This window comes from Pseudophryne corroboree (assembly GCF_028390025.1).
Source record: "Pseudophryne corroboree isolate aPseCor3 chromosome 3 unlocalized genomic scaffold, aPseCor3.hap2 SUPER_3_unloc_10, whole genome shotgun sequence".
Classification (NCBI taxonomy): domain Eukaryota; kingdom Metazoa; phylum Chordata; class Amphibia; order Anura; family Myobatrachidae; genus Pseudophryne; species Pseudophryne corroboree.
Genome location: NW_026967494.1, coordinates 2,876,242 through 2,897,027, shown reverse-complemented (window position 1 = coordinate 2,897,027; position 20,786 = coordinate 2,876,242). Strand labels below are relative to the sequence as shown.

Sequence of the window (20,786 nt, the reverse complement as noted above, 5' to 3'; positions counted from 1 at the left end):
CTTTTTCCTTCAGGATCCGGCGTTCAACCGCCATGCCGTCAAACGCAGCCGCAGTAAGTCTTGGAACAGACAAGGCCCCTGCTGGAGCAGGTCCTTTCTTAGAGGTAGAGGCCACGGGTCTTCCGTGAGCATCTCTTGAAGTTCCGGGCACCAAGTCCCTCTTGGCCAATCCGGAACCACGAGTATCGTTCTTACTCCTCTCCTTCTTATGATTCTCAGTACTTTTGGTATGAGAGGCATAGGAGGGAACACATACACTGACTGGTACACCCACGGTGTTACCAGAGCGTCCACCGCTATTGCCTGAGGGTCCCTTGACCTGGCGCAATATCTGTCTAATTTTGTTCAGGCGGGACGCCATCATGTCCACCTTGGATTGTCCACGGCACCCCGGGTCTTTACCAAGGTAATGGCCGAAATGATGATTCTTCTTAAAAGAAATATGGACGATTTCCTGATAATGCTCTATAGTCAATAAAATACTGTCCCTGTCAAGGGTATCAATATTTTCAGTCAGGGAATCCGACCAAGCCCCCCCAGCGCTGCACATCCAGGCTGAGGCGATTGCTGGTCGCAGTATAACACCAGTATGTGTGTATATACGTTTAAGGATATTTTTCAGCCTTCTATCAGCTGGCTCCTTGAGGGCGGCCGTATCTGGAGACGGTAACGCCACTTGTTTTGATAAGCGTGTGAGCGCCTTATCCACCCTAAGGTGTGTTTCCCAACTCGCCCTAACTTCTGGCGGGAAAAGGTATACCGCCAATAATTTTCTATCGGAGGAAACCCACGTATCATCACACACTTCATTTAATTTATCTGATTCAGGAAAAACTACAGGTAGTTTCTTCACACAATACCCTTATTTGTGGTACTTGTAGTATCAGAAATATGTAACACCTCCTTCATTGCCCTTAACATGTAACGTGTGGCCCCAAAGGAAAATAAGTTTGTTTCTTCACCGTCGACACTGGAGTCAGTGTCCGTGTCTGTGTCGACCGACTGAGGTAAATGGGCGTTTTAAAGCCCCTGACGGTGTCTGAGACGCCTGGACAGGTACTAATTTGTTTGCCGGCCGTCTCATGTCGTCAACCGACCTTGCAGCGTGTTGACATTATCACGTAATTCCTAAATAAGCCATCCATTCCGGTGTCGACTCCCTAGAGAGTGACATCCCCAATACAGGCAATTGCTCCGCCTCCTCACCAACATCGTCCTCCTACATGTCGACACACACGTACCGACACACAGCACACACACAGGGAATGCTCTGATAGAGGACAGGACCCCACTAGCCCTTTGGGGAGACAGAGGGAGAGTTTGCCAGCACACACCAAAAACGCTATAATTATACAGGGACAACCCCTTATACAAGTGTTTTCCCTTATAGCATTTTCACATATGTAATTATATCGCCAAAAAAGTGCCCCCCCTCTCTGTTTTAACCCTGTTTCTGTAGTGCAGTGCAGGGGAGAGCCTGGGAGCCTTCCCACCAGCATTTCTGTGAGGGAAAATGGCGCTGTGTGCTGAGGAGAATAGGCCCCGCCCCTTTTTCGGCGGGCTTCTTCTCCCGTTTTTCTGACATCCTGGCAGGGGTTAAATACATCCATATAGCCCCAGAGGCTATATGTGATGTATTTTAGCCAGTAAAGGTATTTTCATTGCTGCCCAGGGCGCCCCCCCAGCGCCCTGCACCCTCAGTGACCGCTGGTGTGAAGTGTGCTGACAACAATGGCGCACAGCTGCAGTGCTGTGCGCTACCTCATGAAGACTGAAAAGTCTTCTGCCGCCGATTTCTGGACCTCTGGACCTTCTTTCTTCAGCATCTGCAAGGGGGCCGGCGGCGCGGCTCCGGGACCGGACTCCATGGCTGGGCCTGTGTTCGATCCCTCTGGAGCTAATGGTGTCCAGTAGCCTAAGAAGCAAATCCATCCTGCACGCAGGTGAGTTCACTTCTTCTCCCCTAAGTCCCTCGTAGCAGTGAGCCTGTTGCCAGCAGGACTCACTGAAAATAAAAAACCTAAATTAAACTTTTATTCTAAGCAGCTCAGGAGAGCCACCTAGATTGCACCCTTCCCGGCCGGGCACAAAAATCTAACTGAGGCTTGGAGGAGGGTCATAGGGGGAGGAGCCAGTACACACCACCTGATCCTAAAGCTTTTAGTATTGTGCCCTGTCTCCTGCGGAGCCGCTATTCCCCATGGTCCTTACGGAGTCCCAGCATCCACTAGGACGTCAGAGAAAGAGGGGTGTTCCCCCCTGTATTACGGTAACAGGGTCTGTGTCACCTGTATCACAGTAATGCCAGGTGCTGCGCCATCTGTATCACGGTAACAGCGGGGTCTGCGCCCCCTGTATTACGGTAACGGTGGGGTCTGCGCCACATGTATTACGGTAACGGCGGGGGCTGATCCTCCTGTATAATAATAATAACAACAGGACACCAGAGGTTGCTCCTCCTGTAAACTACGACAACACAGGCCGCTCCCCCTGTACAGCACAATGCCACAGGACACAACACCTGTAATGGCGGGGTCTGCATTGAATTACTGTAACGGCGGGGTCTGCGCCACCTGTATTACGGTAAGGGCGGGGTATGTGCCACCTGTATTATGGTAACGGCGGGGTCTTGCGCCACTTGTATTACGGAAAACGTTGGGGTCTTGCGCCCCCTGTATTACTGTAACGGCGGGGTCTGCGGCACCTGTATTATGGTAACGGCGGGGTTCGCACCACCTGCATTACGGTAACGGCAGTGTGTGCACCATCTGTATTACGGTAACGGCGGAGTGTGCGCCACCTGTATTACGGTAACGACGGGTTCTGCGCCCCCTGTATTACGTAATGCAAAAGAAAAAGAGGGGTGCTCCCCCCTGTATTACGGTAACAACTGGGTCTGCGCCACCTGTATTACGGTAACTGCGGGGTCTACGCCACCTGTAATACGGTAACGGCGGGGTCTGCGCCCCCTGTATTACGGTAATGGAGAGGACTGTGCCCCCTGTATTACGGTAACGGCAGGGTCTGTGCCTCCTGTATTACGGTAACGGCGGAGTCTGCCTGCGCAACCAGTATCACGGTAACGACGGGGTCTGCGCCACCTGTATCACGGTAACGGCGGGGTCTGCGCCACCTGTATCACAGTAACGGCGGGGTCTGCGCCACCTGTATTACAGTAACGGCGAGGCCTGCGCCACATGTATTACGGTAAATGCGGGATCTACGCCACCTGTATTACGGTAACTGCGGGGTCTGCGCCACCTGTATCACGGTAACGGCGGGTTCTGCACCCCCTGTATTGCGGTAACGGCGGGTCCTGCGCCACCTGTATTACGGTAACGGCAGGGTCTGCGCCCCCTGTATTACGGTAACGGAGGGATCTGAGCCACCTGTATTACGGTAACGGCGGGGTCTGCGCCACCTGTATTACAGTAACGGTGGGGTCTGCGCCACATGTATTACGGTAACGGCGGGGTCTGCGCCACCTGTATTACGGTAATGGCGGGGTCTTCTCCACCTGTATTACGGTAACGGCGGGGTCTGCGCCACCTGCATTACGGTAACGGCGGGGTCTGCTCCACCTGTATTACGGTAACGGCGGGGTGTGCGCCACCTGTATTACGGTAACGGTGGGTTCTGCGCCACCTGTATTACGGTAACGGCGGGGTTTGCGCCACCTGTATTACAGTAACAGCGGGGTCTGCGCCACCTGTATTACAGTAATAGGACACTAGAGTGTCAGCCACCTGTACAGGGATAATGCAGCACCAGAGGCTGCTCCAGCTGCACTATAACAAGGCACCAGAGGCTGCTCCCCCTGTAGTACAGAACCTGACACCAGAGCTGCTCAGCCTATAGAATAATAATAATAATATCATTACCTGCTGCCAGACACAGCAATGGCTGCTCTCTGCTCCTGCTGCCTTGTGGGAATGATAGAAGGAAGGCGGAGCTCAGACGAGGGGAAAATGGCCGCCGCTCCTGACGTCATTACACGGCCAGGGAACCTATTGCTGCTGCCGGACTGGTCTACAGGAAAATGGCCGCCAGCCTCCTGCACTAAGGACATGTACGGGAATTGTGATTACAGAGGGCGGGGCTGTGGGTTGGGTGTAGGAGGGGAGGGGCCAGTAACCAGGTAGCAGTCGTTGCCAATCAAACCCTACTTCCGGCATGTGCGTTCCACCTTACTTCCGGACCGTGCGTTTCACATACAGGAAGTGAGTTTAAATTGACTGCTGCAGCCTCCCAGTGTCCGTGGAGATCAGGTAATGGCGTCTTACTATACAGGGGGAGCAGCCTGTGGTGTCCTGTTATTATTATACAGGGGGAGTAGGCTGTTGTGTACTGTTATTATTATTATTATACAGGGGGAGCAGCCTGTGGTGTCCTGATATTATTATTATACAGGAGGAGCAGCCTGTGGTGTCCTGTCATTATTATTATTATTATTATTATGTCAGCTGCAGAGCATTACTACACCACTGGCAGTGTGACAGCTGCAGAGCATTACTACACCACTGGCAGTGTGACAGCTGCAGGCTGAGCCGCCCCATCCCCCCCCCAGCAGTCACGTCACTATAATGGTGTAACATGTGACATTCCTGCTAGGAGGGCGCCACACGTATAACGACGGCCATCTGCTGTAGAGACACCGGGTTGTATTATATAATGCCAGTATCAGAAGAGACTGACGTCATGTATGTAACAAGAGTTTCTGCAGCAGCTGTGCCTGGCGTTTACTATTATTCTATAGGGAACCTATTATTTTGTATACGTGCCGGCAGCCGGCCTGTTACTGAGCCCCATGCTGTGTGCAAATGTGGGGAATACCAGGTAGCGCTCTATCCAAATGATGCAACCAAAACATAAAAACAATATAAACAGTAATATAGAGCAAAACATATACTAATGGGTGTTACCCTGAGGTGTATGATATCTCTGGTATACATGATATACACAATGAGTATACACAAAGGTATCACTGATAAAATCAATGTAAAAGGAAAACGCTGATCCTTCTACATAGGAGACTCTCAGAGGATTTGTCCGTCTCTTATAGTAAATTAGCAGCGCACAGTGTGAGTGAGAAGAAATCCTCCAGCTGATATGGTTCATACAGGAATGTGCCCTGAACCAGAATGACCTTTATATGGTAATTGTCCATCCGCTTAGTTCCGGTGTAACAACAAAGTGAGTTACATGTGTATAGATGTGATGGTGGTTAGTAGTCACTGCACCAGTGTTGGTAGTCCTTGCGGCACAAAGTTGATAATGCAGACCGGCTCTTGTGTGTAATAAACAGTGTTTCTCTGACGTCCTTGTGGATGCTGGGACTCCGTCAGGACCATGGGGAATAGCAGCTCCGCAGGAGACTGGGCACAAAAGTAAAAGCTTTAGGACTAGGTGGTGTGCACTGGCTCCTCCCCCTATGACCCTACTCCAAGCCTCAGTTAGATTTTTGTGCCCGAACGAGAAGGATGCACACTAGGGGCTCTCCTGAGCTGCTTAGTGAAAAGTTTAGTGTTAGGTTTTTTATTTTCAGTGAGACCTGCTGGCAACAGGCTCACTGTATCGAGGGACTAAGGGGAGAAGAAGCGAACTCACCTGCGTGCAGAGTGGATTGGGCTTCTTAGGCTACTGGACGTTAGCTCCAGAGGGATCGATCACAGGCCCAGCCATGGATGGGTCCCAGAGCCGCGCCGCCGGCCCCCTTACAGAGCCAGAAGACAGAAGAGGTCCGGAAAATCGGCGGCAGAAGACGTCCTGTCTTCAACAAGGTAGCGCACAGCACTGCAGCTGTGCGCCATTGCTCTAAGCACACTTCACACTCCGGTCACTGAGGGTGCAGGGCGCTGGGGGGGCGCCCTGAGACGCAATAAAAACACCTTGGATGGCGAAAAATGCATCACATATAGCTCCTGGGCTATATGGATGAATTTAACCCCTGCCAGAATACACAGAAAAACGGGAGATAAGGCCGCCGAGAAGGGGGCGGAGCCTATCTCCTCAGAACACTGGCGCCATTTTCCCTCACAGCTCCGTTGGAGGGAAGCTCCCTGGCTCTCCCCTGCAGTCACTACACTACAGAAAGGGTTAAAAAAAGAGTGGGGGGGGCACTAATTAGGCGCAGTATTAACAATATAGCAGCTATAAGGGGAAAAACACTTATATAAGGTTATCCCTGTATATAAATAGCGCTCTGGTGTGTGCTGGCAATCTCTCCCTCTGTCTCCCCAAAGGGCTAGTGGGGTCCTGTCCTCTATCAGAGCATTCCCTGTGTGTGTGCTGTGTGTCGGTACGTTTGTGTCGACATGTATGAGGAGAAAAATGATGTGGAGACGGAGCAGATTGCCTGTAATAGTGATGTCACCCCCTAGGGGGTCGACACCTGAGTGGATGAACTGTTGGAAGGAATTGCGTGACAGTGTCAGCTCTGTATAAAAGACAGTGGTTGACATGAGCCAGCCGGCTACTCAGGTTGTGCCTGTCCAGACGTCTCATAGGCCGTCAGGGGCTCTAAAGCGGCCGTTACCTCAGATGGCAGATACACACGCCGACACGGATACTGACTCCAGTGTCGACAGTGAAGAGACAAATGTGACTTCAGTAGGGCCACACGTTACATGATTGAGGCAATGAAAAATGTTTTACACATTTCTGATAATACGAGTACCACCAAAAAGGGGTATTATGTTCGGTGAGGAAAAACTATCTGTAGTTTTCCTGAATCTGAGAAATTAAATGAGGTGTGTGATGTAGCGTGGGTTTCCCCCGATAAAAAGTTATTGGCATTATATCCTTTCCCGCCAGAGGTTAGGGTGCGTTGGGAAACACCCCCTAGGGTGGATAAAGCGCTCACACGCTTGTCAAAACAAGGGCTCTACCCTCTCCTGAGATGGCCGCCCTTAAGGATCCTGCTGATAGAAAAGCAGGAGGGTATCCTAAAATGTATTTACACACATACTGGTGTTATACTGCGACCAGCAATCGCCTCAGCCTGGATGTGCAGTGCTGGGTTAGCGTGGTCGGATTCCCTGACTGAAAAGATGGATACCCTAGATAGGGACAGTATATTATTGCCTATAGAGCATTTAAAAGATGCATTTCTATATATGCGTGATGCACAGCGGAATATTTGCCGACTGGCATTAAGAGTAAGTGCGTTGTCCATTTCTGCCAGAAGAGGGTTATGGACACGACAGTGGTCAGGTGATGCGGATTCCAAACGGCATATGGAAGTATTGCCTTATAAAGGGAAGGAGTTATTTGGGGTCGGTCTTTCAGACCTGGTGGCCACGGCAACAGCTGGGAATTCCACGTTTTTACCCCAGGTCGCCGCTCAACATAAGTTCAGGCGCAGTCCTTTCGTTCCCATAAGGGCAAGCGGGCAAAAGGTTCCTCACTTCTGCCCCGTGACAGAGGGAGAGGAAAAAGGCTGCAGAAATCAGCCAGTTCCCAGGAACAGAAGCCCTCTCCCGCTTTTGCTAAGCCCTCAGGACGCCGGGGCTTTACAAGCGGACTCAGGCACGGTGGGGGCCCGTCTCAAGAATTTCAGCGCGCAGTGGGCTCACTCGCAAGTAGACCCCTGGATCCTTCAGGTGGTATCTCAGGGGTACAAATTGGAATTTGAGACGTCTCCCCCTCGCCGTTTCCTAAAGTCGGCTTTACCGACGTCTCCCTCCGACAGGGAGGCAGTTTTGGAAGCCATTCACAAGCTGTATTCCCAGCAGGTGATAATCAAGGTACCCCTCCTGCAACAGGGAAAGGGGTATTATTATTCCACACTGTTGTGGTACCGAAGCCGGACGGCTCGATGAGACCGATTTTAAATCTAAAATCTTTGAACACTTACATACAGAAGTTCAAATTCAAGATGGAGTCACTCAGAGCAGTGACTGCGAACCTGGAAGAAGGGGACTACATGGTCTCTGGACATCAAGGATGCTTACCTTCATGTCCCATTTTACCCTTCTCACCAAGGGTACCTCAGGTTTGTGGTACAGAACTGTCACTATCAGTTTCAGATGCTGCCGTTTGGATGGTCCACGGCACCCCGGGTCTTTACCAAGGTAATGGCCGAAATGATAATACTCCTTTGAAGGAAGGGAGTTTTAGTTATCCCTTACTTGGACGATCTCCTGATAAGGGTAAGATCCAGAGAACAGTTGGAGGTCGAAGTAGCACTATCTCAGGTAGTGTTGCGACAGCACGGTTGGATTCTCAATATTCCAAAATCGCAGCTGGTTCCGACGACTCGTCTTCTGTTCCTAGGGATGATCCTGGACACAGTCCAGAAAAAGGTGTTTCTTCCGGAGGAGAAAGCCAGGGAGTTATCCGAGCTAGTCAGGAACCTCCTAAAACCGAGCCAAGAGTGTATCAATGCACAAGGGTTCTGGGAAAAATGGTGGCTTCCTACGAAGCAATCCCATTCGGCAGTTTCCACGCAAGAACTTTCCAGTGGGACCTGCTGGACAATTGGTCCGGGTTGCATCTTCAGATGCATCAGCGGATAACCCTGTCACCAAGGACAAGGGTGTCCCTCCTGTGGTGGTTGCAGAGTGCTCATCTTCTAGAGGGCCGCAGATTCGGCATTCAGGACTGGGTCCTGGTGACCACGGATGCCAGCCTGCGAGGCTGGGGAGCAGTCACACAGGGAAGAAATTTCCAGGGCTTATGGTCAAGCCTGGAGACAGCACTTCACATAAATATCCTGAAGCTAAGGGCCATTTACAATGCTCTAAGCTTAGCAAGACCTCTGCTTCAAGGTCAGCGGTGTTGATCCAGTCGGACAACATCACGGCAGTCACCCACGTAAACAAGGGTGGCACAAGAAGCAGGAGGGCAATGGCAGTGATAGCACTGTCAGCAGTATTCATTCCGGGAGTGGACAACTGTGAAGCAGATTTCCTCAGCAGACACGACCTCCACCCAGGAGAGTGGGGACTTCACCCAGAAGTCTTCCACATGATTATAAACCGTTGGGAAAAACTCGACAGGTATTGCGCCAGGTCAAGGGACCCTCAGGCAATAGCTGTAGACGCTCTGGTAACACCGTGGGTGTACCAGTCAGTGTATGTGTTCCCTCCTCTGCCTCTCATACCCAAGGTACTGAGAATTATAAGACGGAGAGGAGTAAGCACTATATTCGTGGCTCCGGAATGGCCAAGGAGGACTTGGTAACCGGAACTTCAAGAGATGCTCACGGAGGATCCGTGGCCTCTACCTCTAAGAAGGGACCTGCTTCAGCAAGGACCCTGTCTGTTCTAAGACTTACCGCGGCTGCGTTTGATGGCATGGCGGTTGAACGCCGGATCCTAGCAGAAAAAGGCATTCCGGATAAGTCATCCCTATCCTGATCAAAGCCAGGAAGGATGTAACCGCAAAACATTATCTCAGCATTTGGCGAAAATATGTTGCGTGGTGCGGGGCCAGTAAGGCCCGACGGAGGAATTTCAACTGGGTCGATTCCTACATTTCCTGCAAACAGGACTGTCTATGGGCCTGAAATTGGGGTCCATTAAGGTTCAAATTTCGGTCCTGTCAATTTTCTTCCAAAAAGAACTAGCTTCAGTCCCTGAAGTTCAGACGTTGTAAAAGGGGTACTGTATATACAGCCTCCTTTTGTGCTTCCAGTGGCACCTTGGGATCTCAATGTAGTTTGGGTTCCAAAAGTCACATTGGTTTGAACCACTTAAATCTGTGGAGTTAAAATATCTCACATGGAAAGTGGTCATGCTGTTGGCCCTGGCCTGGGCCAGGTGCGTGTCAGAATTGGCGGCTTTATCCTGTAAAAGCCTTATTTGATTTTCCATTCGGACAGGGCGGAATTGAGGACTCGTCCTCAGTTTCTCCTTAAGGTGGTTTTCAGCGTTTCACCTGAACCAACCTATTGTGGTGCCTGCGGCTACTAGGGACTTGGAGGACTCCAAGTTGCTAGACGTTGTCAGGGCCCTGAATATATATATTCCAGGACGGCTGGAGTCAGAAAATCTGACTCGCTGTTTATCCTGTATGCACCCAACAAGCTGGGTGCCCCTGCTTCTAAGCAGACTATTGCTCGTTGGATTTGTAGTACAATTCAGCTTGCACATTCTGTGGCAGGCCTGCCACAGCCAAAAATCTGTTAATGCCCACTCCACGAGGAAGGTGGGCTCATCTTGGGCGGCTGCCCGAGGGGTCTCGGCTTTACAACTTTGCCGAGCAGCTACTTGGTCAGGAGCAAATAAGTTTGTAAAATTCTACAAATTTGATACCCTGGCTGAGGAGGACCTGGAGTACTCTCATTGGTGCTGCAGTGTCATCCGCACTCTCCCGCCCATTTGGGAGCTTTGGTATAATCCCCATGGTCCTTACGGAGTCCCCAGCATCCACTAGGACGTCAGAGAAAATAAGAATTTACTTAACGATAATTCTATTTCTCGTAGTCCGTAGTGGATGCTGGGCGCCCATCCCAAGTGCGGATTGTCTGCAATACTGGTACATAGTTATTGTTACCAAAAATCGGGTTATTGCTGTAGTGAGCCATCTTTTCTAGAGGCTCCTCTGTTATCATGCTGTTAACTGGGTTTAGATCACAAGTTATACGGTGTGATTGGTGTGGCTGGTATGAGTCTTACCCGGGATTCAAAATCCTTCCTTATTGTGTACGCTCGTCCGGGCACAGTATCCTAACTGAGGCTTGGAGGAGGGTCATAGGGGGAGGAGCCAGTGCACACCAGGTTGTCCTAAAGCTTTACTTTTGTGCCCAGTCTCCTGCGGAGCCGCTGATCCCCATGGTCCTTACGGAGTCCCCAGCATCCACTACGGACTACGAGAAATGGAATTATCGGTAAGTAAATTCTTATTATCTATAGTAATAAAACAGGGACATGACTGTAGACGTGAGGGGTACTGGGTGTGTCAAAGGGACATCACTTAAATCTATAGTAATAAAACAGGGACATGACTGGGGAGATGAGGAGATCTGGGAGTGTCACAGTAACATCACTTATATCTATAGTAATAATACAGGGACATGACTGGGGATGTTAGGGGATCTGGAAGTGTCACAGTGAGATCATATATCTCTAGTAATAATACAGGGACATGACTGGATCTGGAAGTGTCACAGTGACATCACATTTATCTCTAGTAATAATACAGGGACATGGCTGTGGACGTGAGGGGTACTGGGAGTGTCACAGTGACATCACTTAAATCTATAGTAATAAAACAGAGACATGACTGTGGAGGTGAGGGGGATCTGGGAGCGTCACAGTGATGTCACTGTTATCTATAGTAATAATACAGGTATATGACTGGGGAGGTGAGGGGATCTGGGAATGTCACAGTGACATCACTTATATCTATTGTAATAATAAAGGGACATGACTGTGGAGGTGAGTGAATCTGGGAGCGCCACTGTGACCTTATATCTATATTAATAATACGTATATGACTTGAGAGGTGAGGGGATCTGGGAGTGTCACAGTGACATCACTAATATCTATAGCAATACAGGGACATGACTGGGGAGGTGAGGGGATCTAGGAGAGGCACAGTGACGTCGCTTATATATAGTAATAATACAGGGACATGACTGGGGAGGTGAGGGGATCTGGGAGCATCACAGAGACATCACTTATATCTATAGTAATAATACAGGGACATGACTGGGGAGGTGAGGTGATCTGGGAGCGTCACAGTGACATCACATATCTATCGTACTAATACAGAGACATGACTGGGGGAGGGGAGGGGATCTGGGACTGTCACAGTAACATCACTTATATGTATAGTAATATAGGTATATGACGGGGAGGTGAGGGAATCTGGGAGTGTCACAGTAACATCACTTACATCTATAGTAATAATACTGGGAATGTTAGGGAATCTGGAAGTGTCACAGTGACATCACATATATCTCCTGTAATAATACAGGGACATGCCTGGGGAGTTGATGGGATCTGTAAGTGTCACAGTGACATCATATATCTCTAGTAATAATACAGGGACATGACTGGATCTGGAAGTGTCACAGTGACATCACATATATCTCTAGTAATAATACAGGGACATGACTGGGGAGGTGAGGGGATCTGGGAGCGTCACAGTGACATCACTAATATCTATAGTCATAATAGAGGGACATGACTGGGGAGGTAAGGGGATCTGGGAGCGTCACAGTGACATCACTAATATCTATAGTCATAATAGAGGGACATGACTGGGGAGGTGAGAGGATATGGGAGCATCATTATGATCTGATATCTATAGTAATAATACAGGGACATGACTGGGGAGGTGAGGGGATCTGGGAGCATCACTGTGACATCACTTATCTTTAGTAATAAAACAGGGACATGACTGGGGAGATGAGGAGATCTGGGAACGTCACAGTGACATCACTTATATCTATAGTAATAATAAAGGGACATAACTGGAGGCGAGTGAATCTGGGAGTGTCACAGAGACATCACATATATCTAGTAATAATACAGGGACATGACTGGGGAGGTGAGGTGATCTGGGAGCGTCACAGTGACATCACATATCTATCGTACTAATACAGGGACATGACTGGGGGTGGTGAGGGGATCTGGGACTGGCACAGTAACATCACTTATATCTATAGTAATAATACAGGTATATGACTGGGGAGGTGAGGGGATCTGGGAGTGTCACATTAACAACACTTATATCTATAGTAATAATTCAGGGACCTGAATTGGGAGGTGAGGGGATCTGGCAGCCTCACTGTGACATCGCTTATATCTATAGTACTAATACAGGTATATTACTGGGGAGGTGAGGGAATCTCGGAGCATCACAGTGACATCACTTATCTATAGTAATAATACAGGGACATGACTGGGGAGGTGAGGGGATCTGGGAGTGTCACAGTGACAACACATATATCTATAGTAATAATACAGGGAGGTGAGGGGATATGGAAGCGTCACTGTGATGTAACTTATGTCTATAGTAATAATACTATAATAATAATAATAATACAGGGACAGGACTGGGGAGGTGATGGGGGGGGGTCTGGGAGTGTATATATTGATATTTGATGTCTCCTCCATTACACAGGATTACACAGTAGTGAAGAAGACATCCAGTGAGTGTGAGATACTCAACAGCCATCCCCGTGTGTCAGGTGGACTGAGTAGAACCCAAAGCCCAATCACGGTGCCTACACCTCACTCACTGATACATGAGAGACACAATGACCAGAAGATCCTGGAACTCACCAACAAGATCATTCAGTTGCTGACTGGAGAGGTGGCTGCTGGGAATGGGACATTATACAGTAACACCAGGGGATGTGTCTGGGTGATGACTGGAGAAGTGACTGCTGGGAATGGGACATTATACAGTAACACCAGGGGACGTGTCTGGGTGATGACTGGAGAGGTGGCTGCTGGGAATGGGACATTATACAGTAACACCAGGGGATGTGTCTGGGTGATGACTGGAGAGGTGACTGCTGGGAATGGGGCATTATACAGTAACACCAGGGTATGTGTCTGGGTGGTGACTGGAGAGGTGACTGCTGGGAATGGGACATTATACAGTAACACCAGGGGATGTGTCTGGGTGATGACTGGAGAGGTGACGGCTGGGAATGGGGCATTATACAGTAACACAGGGGGATGTGTCTGGGTGATGACTGGAGAGGTGACTGCTGGGAATGGGACATTATACAGTAACACCAGGGGATGTGTCTGGGTGATGACTGGAGAGGTGACTGCTGGGAATGGGACATTATACAGTAACACCAGGGGATGTGTCTGGATGGTGACTGCTGGGAATGGGGCATTATACAGTAACACCAGGGGGCGTGTCTGGGTGATGACTGGAGAGGTGACTGTTGGGAATGGGGCATTATACAGTAACACCAGAGGAAGTTTCTGGGTGACGACTGGAGAGGTGACCGCTGGGAATGGGACATTATACAGTAACACCAGGGGATGTGTCTGAGCGATGACTGGAGAGGCGACTGCTGGGAATGGGACATTATACAGTAACACCAGGGCATCTGTCTGGGTGATGACTAGAGAGGTGACTGCTGGGAATGGGACATTATACAGTAACACCGGGGGATGTGTCTGGGTGATGACTGGAGAGGTGACTGCTGGGAATGGGACATTATACAGTAACACCAGGGGACGTGTCTGGGTGATGACTGGAGAGATGACTGCAGAGAATGGGACATTATACAGTAACACCAGGGGATGTGTCTGGGTGATGACTGTATCACTCTGTGTCAGGTTCCTATAAGGTGTCATGATATCACTGTCTATGTCTCCATGCAGGAGGGGGAGTATATAGAGGAACACAGGGGTCTGTACAAGGACTTGATGATGGAGAATCACCGGCCCCTCACATCACTGGGTAAGAGGAGACTGTCATGTTTTGTACAAGGGAGAGCAGGTATGGGGGCCCCTATATACACACATCATCTGATAATCACATATATACACTGTACTCAGTCACTATGTGTCTCCTACAGAAGGACCCAGTAACAGAGATACCCCAGAGAGATGTCCCCGTCCTCTGTATTCCCAGGATTGTACAGAGGAGAATCACAGGATCCCACAGGAGGATCAGGTAGGTGGGATTTAGGGTCTCCCCAATAAATCAAAGTGACTGTCACTATATTTGTGTAGAGGAGCTGTGTGTCATTATATTTGTCTTGTTTACATAGGATGAAGCCCAATTAAATAATATTAATATCAAAGATACAGAGGGAGAAAAAGAGACATATGTGACTGATACAAAGGCAGAAGATATAGAGGGAGAAGAAGAGACATATGTGACTGATATGAAGGCAGAAGATACAGAGGGAGAAGAAGAGACGTATGTGACTGATATAAAGGCAGAAGATATAGATGGAGAAGAAGAGACGTATGTGACTGATATGAAGGCAGAAGATACAGAGGGAGAAGAAGAGACGTATGTGACTGATATAAAGGCAGAAGATATAGATGGAGAAGAAGAGACGTATGTGACTGATATAAAGGCAGAAGATATAGAGGGAGAAGAAGAGACGTATGTGACTGATATAAAGGCAGAAGATATAGATGGAGAAGAAGAGACGTATGTGACTGATATAAAGGCAGAAGATATAGAGGGAGAAGAAGAGACGTATGTGACTGATATAAAGGCAGAAGATATAGATGGAGAAGAAGAGAGGTATGTGACTGATATGAAGGCAGAAGATACAGAGGGAGAAGAAGAGACGTATGTGACTGATATAAAGGCAGAAGATATAGAAGGAGAAGAAGAGACGTATGTGACTGATATAAAGGCAGAAGATACAGAGGGAGAAGAAGAGACGTATGTGACTGATATAAAGGCAGAAGATATAGAGGGAGAAGAAGAGACGTATGTGACTGATATAAAGGCAGAAGATACAGAGGGAGAAGAAGAGACGTATGTGACTGATATAACGGCAGAAGATACAGAGGGAGAAGAGGAGACGTATGTTACTGATATAAAGGTAGAAGATACAGAGGGAGAAGAAGAGACGTATGTGAGGGGTGATCAGCAGTCTAAGGAGGAGGAAATCCCTACAGATATCAGCACAGGTGAGTAATAAACACTTATTACAGGAAAGTGTCACATATTCTCCTTCCTCAGTCACTACAGCAATCTCTTATCCTACACCCTCCTCTGTCAGTAAAAACTAATGAGGAATTTGTTTTTTCCCAGTGTGGAGTCAGGAGCCATCACCTCTATTAAACTCCTGCTCTCCCCTCACATCATGTCACTGTGTGTTACCAGCCCAGAGATCTGACCAGTCTCCTCCCCACACTCTCTGGTGTATCTCATACATCAGGAGCCATCAGCCTCTATTATACTCCTGCTCTCCCCCTCACATCATGTCACTGTGTGTTACGAGCCCAGAGATCTGACCAGTCTCCTCCCCACACTCTCTGGTGTATCTCATACATCAGGAGATATCAGCCTCTATTATACTCCTGCTCTCCTCCTCACATCATGTCACTGTGTGTTACCAGCCCAGAGATGTGACCAGTCTCCTTCCCACACTCTCTGGTGTATCTTATACATCAGGAGACATCAGCCCCTATTATACTCCTGCTCTCACCCTCACATGATGTCACCTTGTGTTACCAGCCCAGAGATCTGACCAGTCTCCTCCCCACACTCTCTGGTGTATCTCATACATCAGGAACCATCAGCCCCTATTATACTCCTGCTCTCCTCCTCACATCATGTCACTGTGTGTTACCAGCCCAGATATCTGACCAGTCTCCTCCCCACACTCTCTGGGGTGTATTGTACATCAGTGGCCATCAGCCCCTATTATACTCCAGCTCTCCGCCTCACATCATGTATGTGTGTTACCAGCCCAGAGATCTGACCAGTCTCCTCCCCACACTCTCTGGTGTATCTCATACATCAGAAGACTTAAGCCCCTATTATACTCCTGCTCTCCCCTTCACATCATGTCACTGTGTTACCAGCCCAGAGATCTGAACAGTCTCCTCCCCACACTCTTTGGTGTATCTCATACATCAGGAGCCTTCAACCCCTATTATACTCCTACTCTCCCCTTCACATAATGTCACTGTGTTACCAGCCCAGAGATCTGACCAATCTCCTCCCCACACTCTCTGGCATATCTCATACATCAGGAGCCATCAGCCCCTATTATACTCCTGCTCTCTCCCTCACATCATGTCACTGTGTTACCAGCCCAGAGATCTGACCAGTCTCCTCCCCACACTCTCTCATACATCAGGAGCCATCAGCCCCTATTATACTCCTGCTCTCCCCCTTCACATCATGTCACTGTGTGTTACCAGCCCAGAGATCTGACCAGTCTCCTCCCCACACTCTCTGGTATATCTCATACACCAGGAGCCATCAGCCCCTATTATACTCCTGCTCTCCTCCTCACATCATGTCACTGTGTGTTACTAGCCCAGAGATCTGACCAGTCTCCTCCCCACACTCTCTGGTATATCTCATACATCAGGAGCCATCAGCACATATTAATCCCATAGTCTTCGTATCATGTCACTGAGGTCAGGTAGGATATGTTTTCTGTAACTAACATGGTGTTGAGTCTCGGCAATAAGAAGGCAAGCTGAGAACTGAGCTCTCTGCCCTAGAACGCCAGTCTCCTTTTTCGAGTAGGCCGTGACATTGGTCTTCAGCACACGGATGAGTAATGCATAATAGGAGGTCACTGGATTCAGTGGACCATGCTTTAATTAAGAATTGGAACCTCTTAATAGTTCTTATTTTCTAAAGCAGAGTAATGGGAAGTGTATGTGACAGGATGGTCTTCATTCCTTAATATAGGTACTTCATTGCTAGTATGTCTGCAAGTAGAGACCTCATAGATAGAAAAGTTCATCCTTCATGAGCAAACAGATTGATTATGGGGAGTGATATTCTGTACAGATGTCCTGGAGAAGGTATCTAGACAATCCCTGTTATACAGAGTTGAGATCATGTAGAGAGGGATAGACACCTTGATAGAAGAATGGTCTGGTTACGCCCCTTGGCTAGAGGATCGGTCCTGTTACGTCCCTTGGCTAGAGGATCAGTCCTGTTACGTCCCTTGGCTAGAGGATCGGTCCGGTTTTGCCCCTGGGCTAGAGGATCGTTCCGGTTTTGCCCCTGGGCTAGAGCATCGGTCCGGTTTTGCCCCTGGCTAGAGGAACGGTCCTGTTTTGCCCCTGGCTAGAGGAACGGTCCTGTTTTGCCCCTGGCTAGAGGATCGTTCCGGTTTTGCCTCTGGGCTAGAGCATGGGGTCCGGTTTTGCCCCTGGCAGGAGGAACGGTCCGGTTTTGCCCCTGGCTAGAGGAACGATCCGGTCAGGCCCCTGGGCAGCAGGTGATCACTAAAAAAGCCTAGTTAATCTCCCATTTATAGCGGATCTTTCGTCTGGAGAAAAATTAAATGATACTAAAATTCTCTGGTGAAAATGTCTGTGTATTTTCATTCTCTATAACGTCCGCAATTTAAAGATCTAAGAAACTGTAGGTTAGTATGACTGTACAATAGGAGATTACGTAGAAAGCCCTTTCGAAACAAGTGTGTCGATCCATCAGTACATTCGGTTGTTGGGGAAAATGGTGGCGGCCTACGAGGCCATACAGTTTGGCAGGTTCCATGTCAGAGTTTTCCAGTAGGACCTGTTGGACAAATGGTCGGGTTCCCACCTACACATGAACCGAAAGATAATCCTGTCGTCAAAAGCTAGGATTTCACTCCTGTGGTGATTACACAGCTCTCACCTACTGGAGGTACGCAGATTCGGGATTCAGGACTGGCTCCTGGTGACCACGGATGCAAGTCTCCGAGGCTGGGGAGCTGTCGCTCAGGGAGGAAGCTTCCAAGGGAAATGGTCTAGTCAGGAAGCCTGCCTTCACATAAACGTGCTGGAATTGAGAGCCATTTACAACGGCTTTCAACAAGCGGTACATCTTCAAGATCATCCCATGCAGATCCAGTCGGACAATGTAACAGCAGTCGCGTACATAAACAGGCAGGGTGTAACGAAAAGCAGAGCGGCAATGGCAGAGGTGACGAAGATTCTCCTCTGGGCATCTAAAAGCTCTGTCAGCAATTTTCATTCCGGGAGTAGACAACTGGGAAGCAGACTTCCTCAGCAGACATGATCTCCATCCAGGAGAGTGGGGCCTCCACCAAGAAGTCTTCGCAGAGGTGACAAGTCTTTGGGGAGTTTCTCAAGTAGACATGATGGCATCTCGTCTCAACAAGAAGCTTCAGAGATATTGTTCCAGGTCGAGAGAACCTCAAGCATTAGCGGTGGATGCGCTAGTGGCCCAGTGGGTTTTCCGGTCAGTGTATGTCTTTCCTCCACTTCCGCTGATCCCAAAAGGGCTCAGGATCATTAGAAGAACAGGAGTTCGAGCAATCTTCATTGCCCCAGACTGGCCAAGGAGGGCTTGGTGCCCAGATCTTCAGGAGTAGCTCATAGAAGATCCTCTTCCTCTTCGCGAGGACCTGTTACAGCAGGGGCCGTGTGTGTATAAAGACTTACCGCAGCTACGTTTGACGGCATGGTTGTTGAGCGGCGAATCCTAGCCCGAAAGGGTATTCCCAAGGAAGTCGTCCCCACTCTTATTCAGGCCAGGAAAGGAGTAACGTTGAAACATTACCACCGTATTTGCAGAAAATATGTATCTTGGTGTGAATCCAAGAAGGCTCCTACGGAAGAGTTTCAGTTGGGACGTTTTCTCCATTTTCTGCAGGCTGATGTGGAGGCGGGCCTCCGAATGCGATCAATCGAGGTCCAGATTTTGGTCTTGTCAGTGTTCTTCCAAAAACAATTGGCCTCTCTTCCAGAGGTTCAGACCTTCGTGAAAGGGGTTCTGCACATCCAGCCTCCATTTGTGCCTCCAGTGGCACCATGGGACCTTACTCTGGTATTGCAGTTCCTTCAATCGGATTGGTTTGAGCCTCTACAAGAGATAGAGTAGAAGTTTCTCATTTGGAAAGTGGTGATGCTTTTGGCATTGGCATCCGCACGGCGGGTGTCTGAATTGGGGGCCTTATCTCACAAGAGCCCTTACCTGATCTTCCATGAAGATAGGGCAGAGTTGAGAACTCGTCAACATTTTCTTCCAAAGGGGGTTTCATCTTTCCACATAAACCAACCTATTGTGGTGCCAGTAATTCCTGACACATTCACTGAGTCAAAGTATCTAGATGTGGTTAGGGCTTTGAAGATTTATGTCGCTAGAACAGCTAGAATACGGAAAACAGAGTCTTTGTTTGTCCTGTATGCTCCCAACAAAATTGGGTGTCCTGCTTCCAAGCAGACTATTGCACGCTGGATCAGAGGTACGATTCAGCAAGCTCATTCTATGGCTGGATTGCCGTTACCGAAGTCAGTGAAGGCCCATTCTACTAGGAAGGTGGGCTCCTCCTTGGTGACTGCCCGGGGGGTCTCGGCATTGCAACTTTGTCGAGCAGCTACTTGGTCAGGGTGAAACACATTTGCTAAATTCTACAAGTTTGACACCTTGGCCGATGAAGACCTCAAGTTTGGTCAATCGGTGCTGCAGGGTCATCCGCACTCTCCCTCCCACCCGTACTGGAGCTTTGGTATAAACCCCATGGTCATGAAGTGGACCCCAGCATCCTCTAGGATGTATGAGAAAACAGGATTTCAGCTGCGGGGTACACTGGGCTCCACAAGGATTGGACAATGGGGTGTAGAGTAGGCTCTTGATCCGAGGCACCAACAGGCTCAAAGCTTTGACTGTTCCCAGAATGCACAGCCCCGCCTCCTCTATAACCCCGCCCCTCCGCACAGGAGCTCAGTTTTGTAAGTTGGTGCTGCAGTAAGCAGGCAGTTAACAGAGGGGCTGCTCCAAGCAGCCCTGAGAAAAGCTTTTTATGAAGTAAAAAGTGAAGACTTCAATGGCAGCAGCGGTGGTAAATGTAATTCTCTGCTGCAGCTCCTGCTCTCCCCAGCGCTGCTGTACACTCCCGAGCCCTGGTTGCCGGGTACCTACAGCGGAGGCTCCAGGTTTCTTCACGTTAGACACACACGGCTGGGGCTCTCCAGGATCGCGTGGCCGCGCTTCGGGAGGTGGTATGTGGGTCCCGCTTGCGGGACCCTGTCTTTATCGCGATCCGTCGTGGTCAGTGAGAGGCGGGCCGTGCACGCTGGCGGTGGACACTTCGGCAGTACAGGCAATCCCACTAGATCACCAGGGCATGGGCGCAGGTCAGGTTTTCTCTCTAAACCAGTTTTTATATCGCCCACACTACCCGGTGGTTTTGCCAG

At 49.2% G+C, this 20,786-nt stretch overlaps 2 protein-coding genes across 3 annotated transcripts in view; one reads left to right on the top strand and one right to left on the bottom strand.

Moving 5' to 3' along the window:
* The window catches only part of LOC134983227 (oocyte zinc finger protein XlCOF7.1-like), a 47,589-nt gene extending 43,645 nt beyond the window's left edge, over positions 1-3,944 (bottom strand). For both annotated transcript variants that reach the window (XM_063948962.1, XM_063948963.1), the window contains exon 1: positions 3,882-3,944. The gene's annotated coding sequence lies outside the window, so the exon portion shown is untranslated. The remainder of the gene's footprint in view (positions 1-3,881) is intronic.
* A 237-nt stretch (positions 3,945-4,181) lies between these two features.
* LOC134983236 (uncharacterized) overlaps positions 4,182-20,786 on the top strand; it is a 178,558-nt gene continuing 161,953 nt past the window's right edge. The window contains exons 1-5 of the mRNA XM_063948969.1: positions 4,182-4,268; positions 13,075-13,266; positions 14,301-14,379; positions 14,498-14,595; positions 14,693-15,575. Of these exons, the coding sequence (XP_063805039.1) occupies positions 14,346-14,379; positions 14,498-14,595; positions 14,693-15,575 (1,015 nt within the window). The 5' untranslated portion in view covers positions 4,182-4,268; positions 13,075-13,266; positions 14,301-14,345. The remainder of the gene's footprint in view (positions 4,269-13,074; positions 13,267-14,300; positions 14,380-14,497; positions 14,596-14,692; positions 15,576-20,786) is intronic.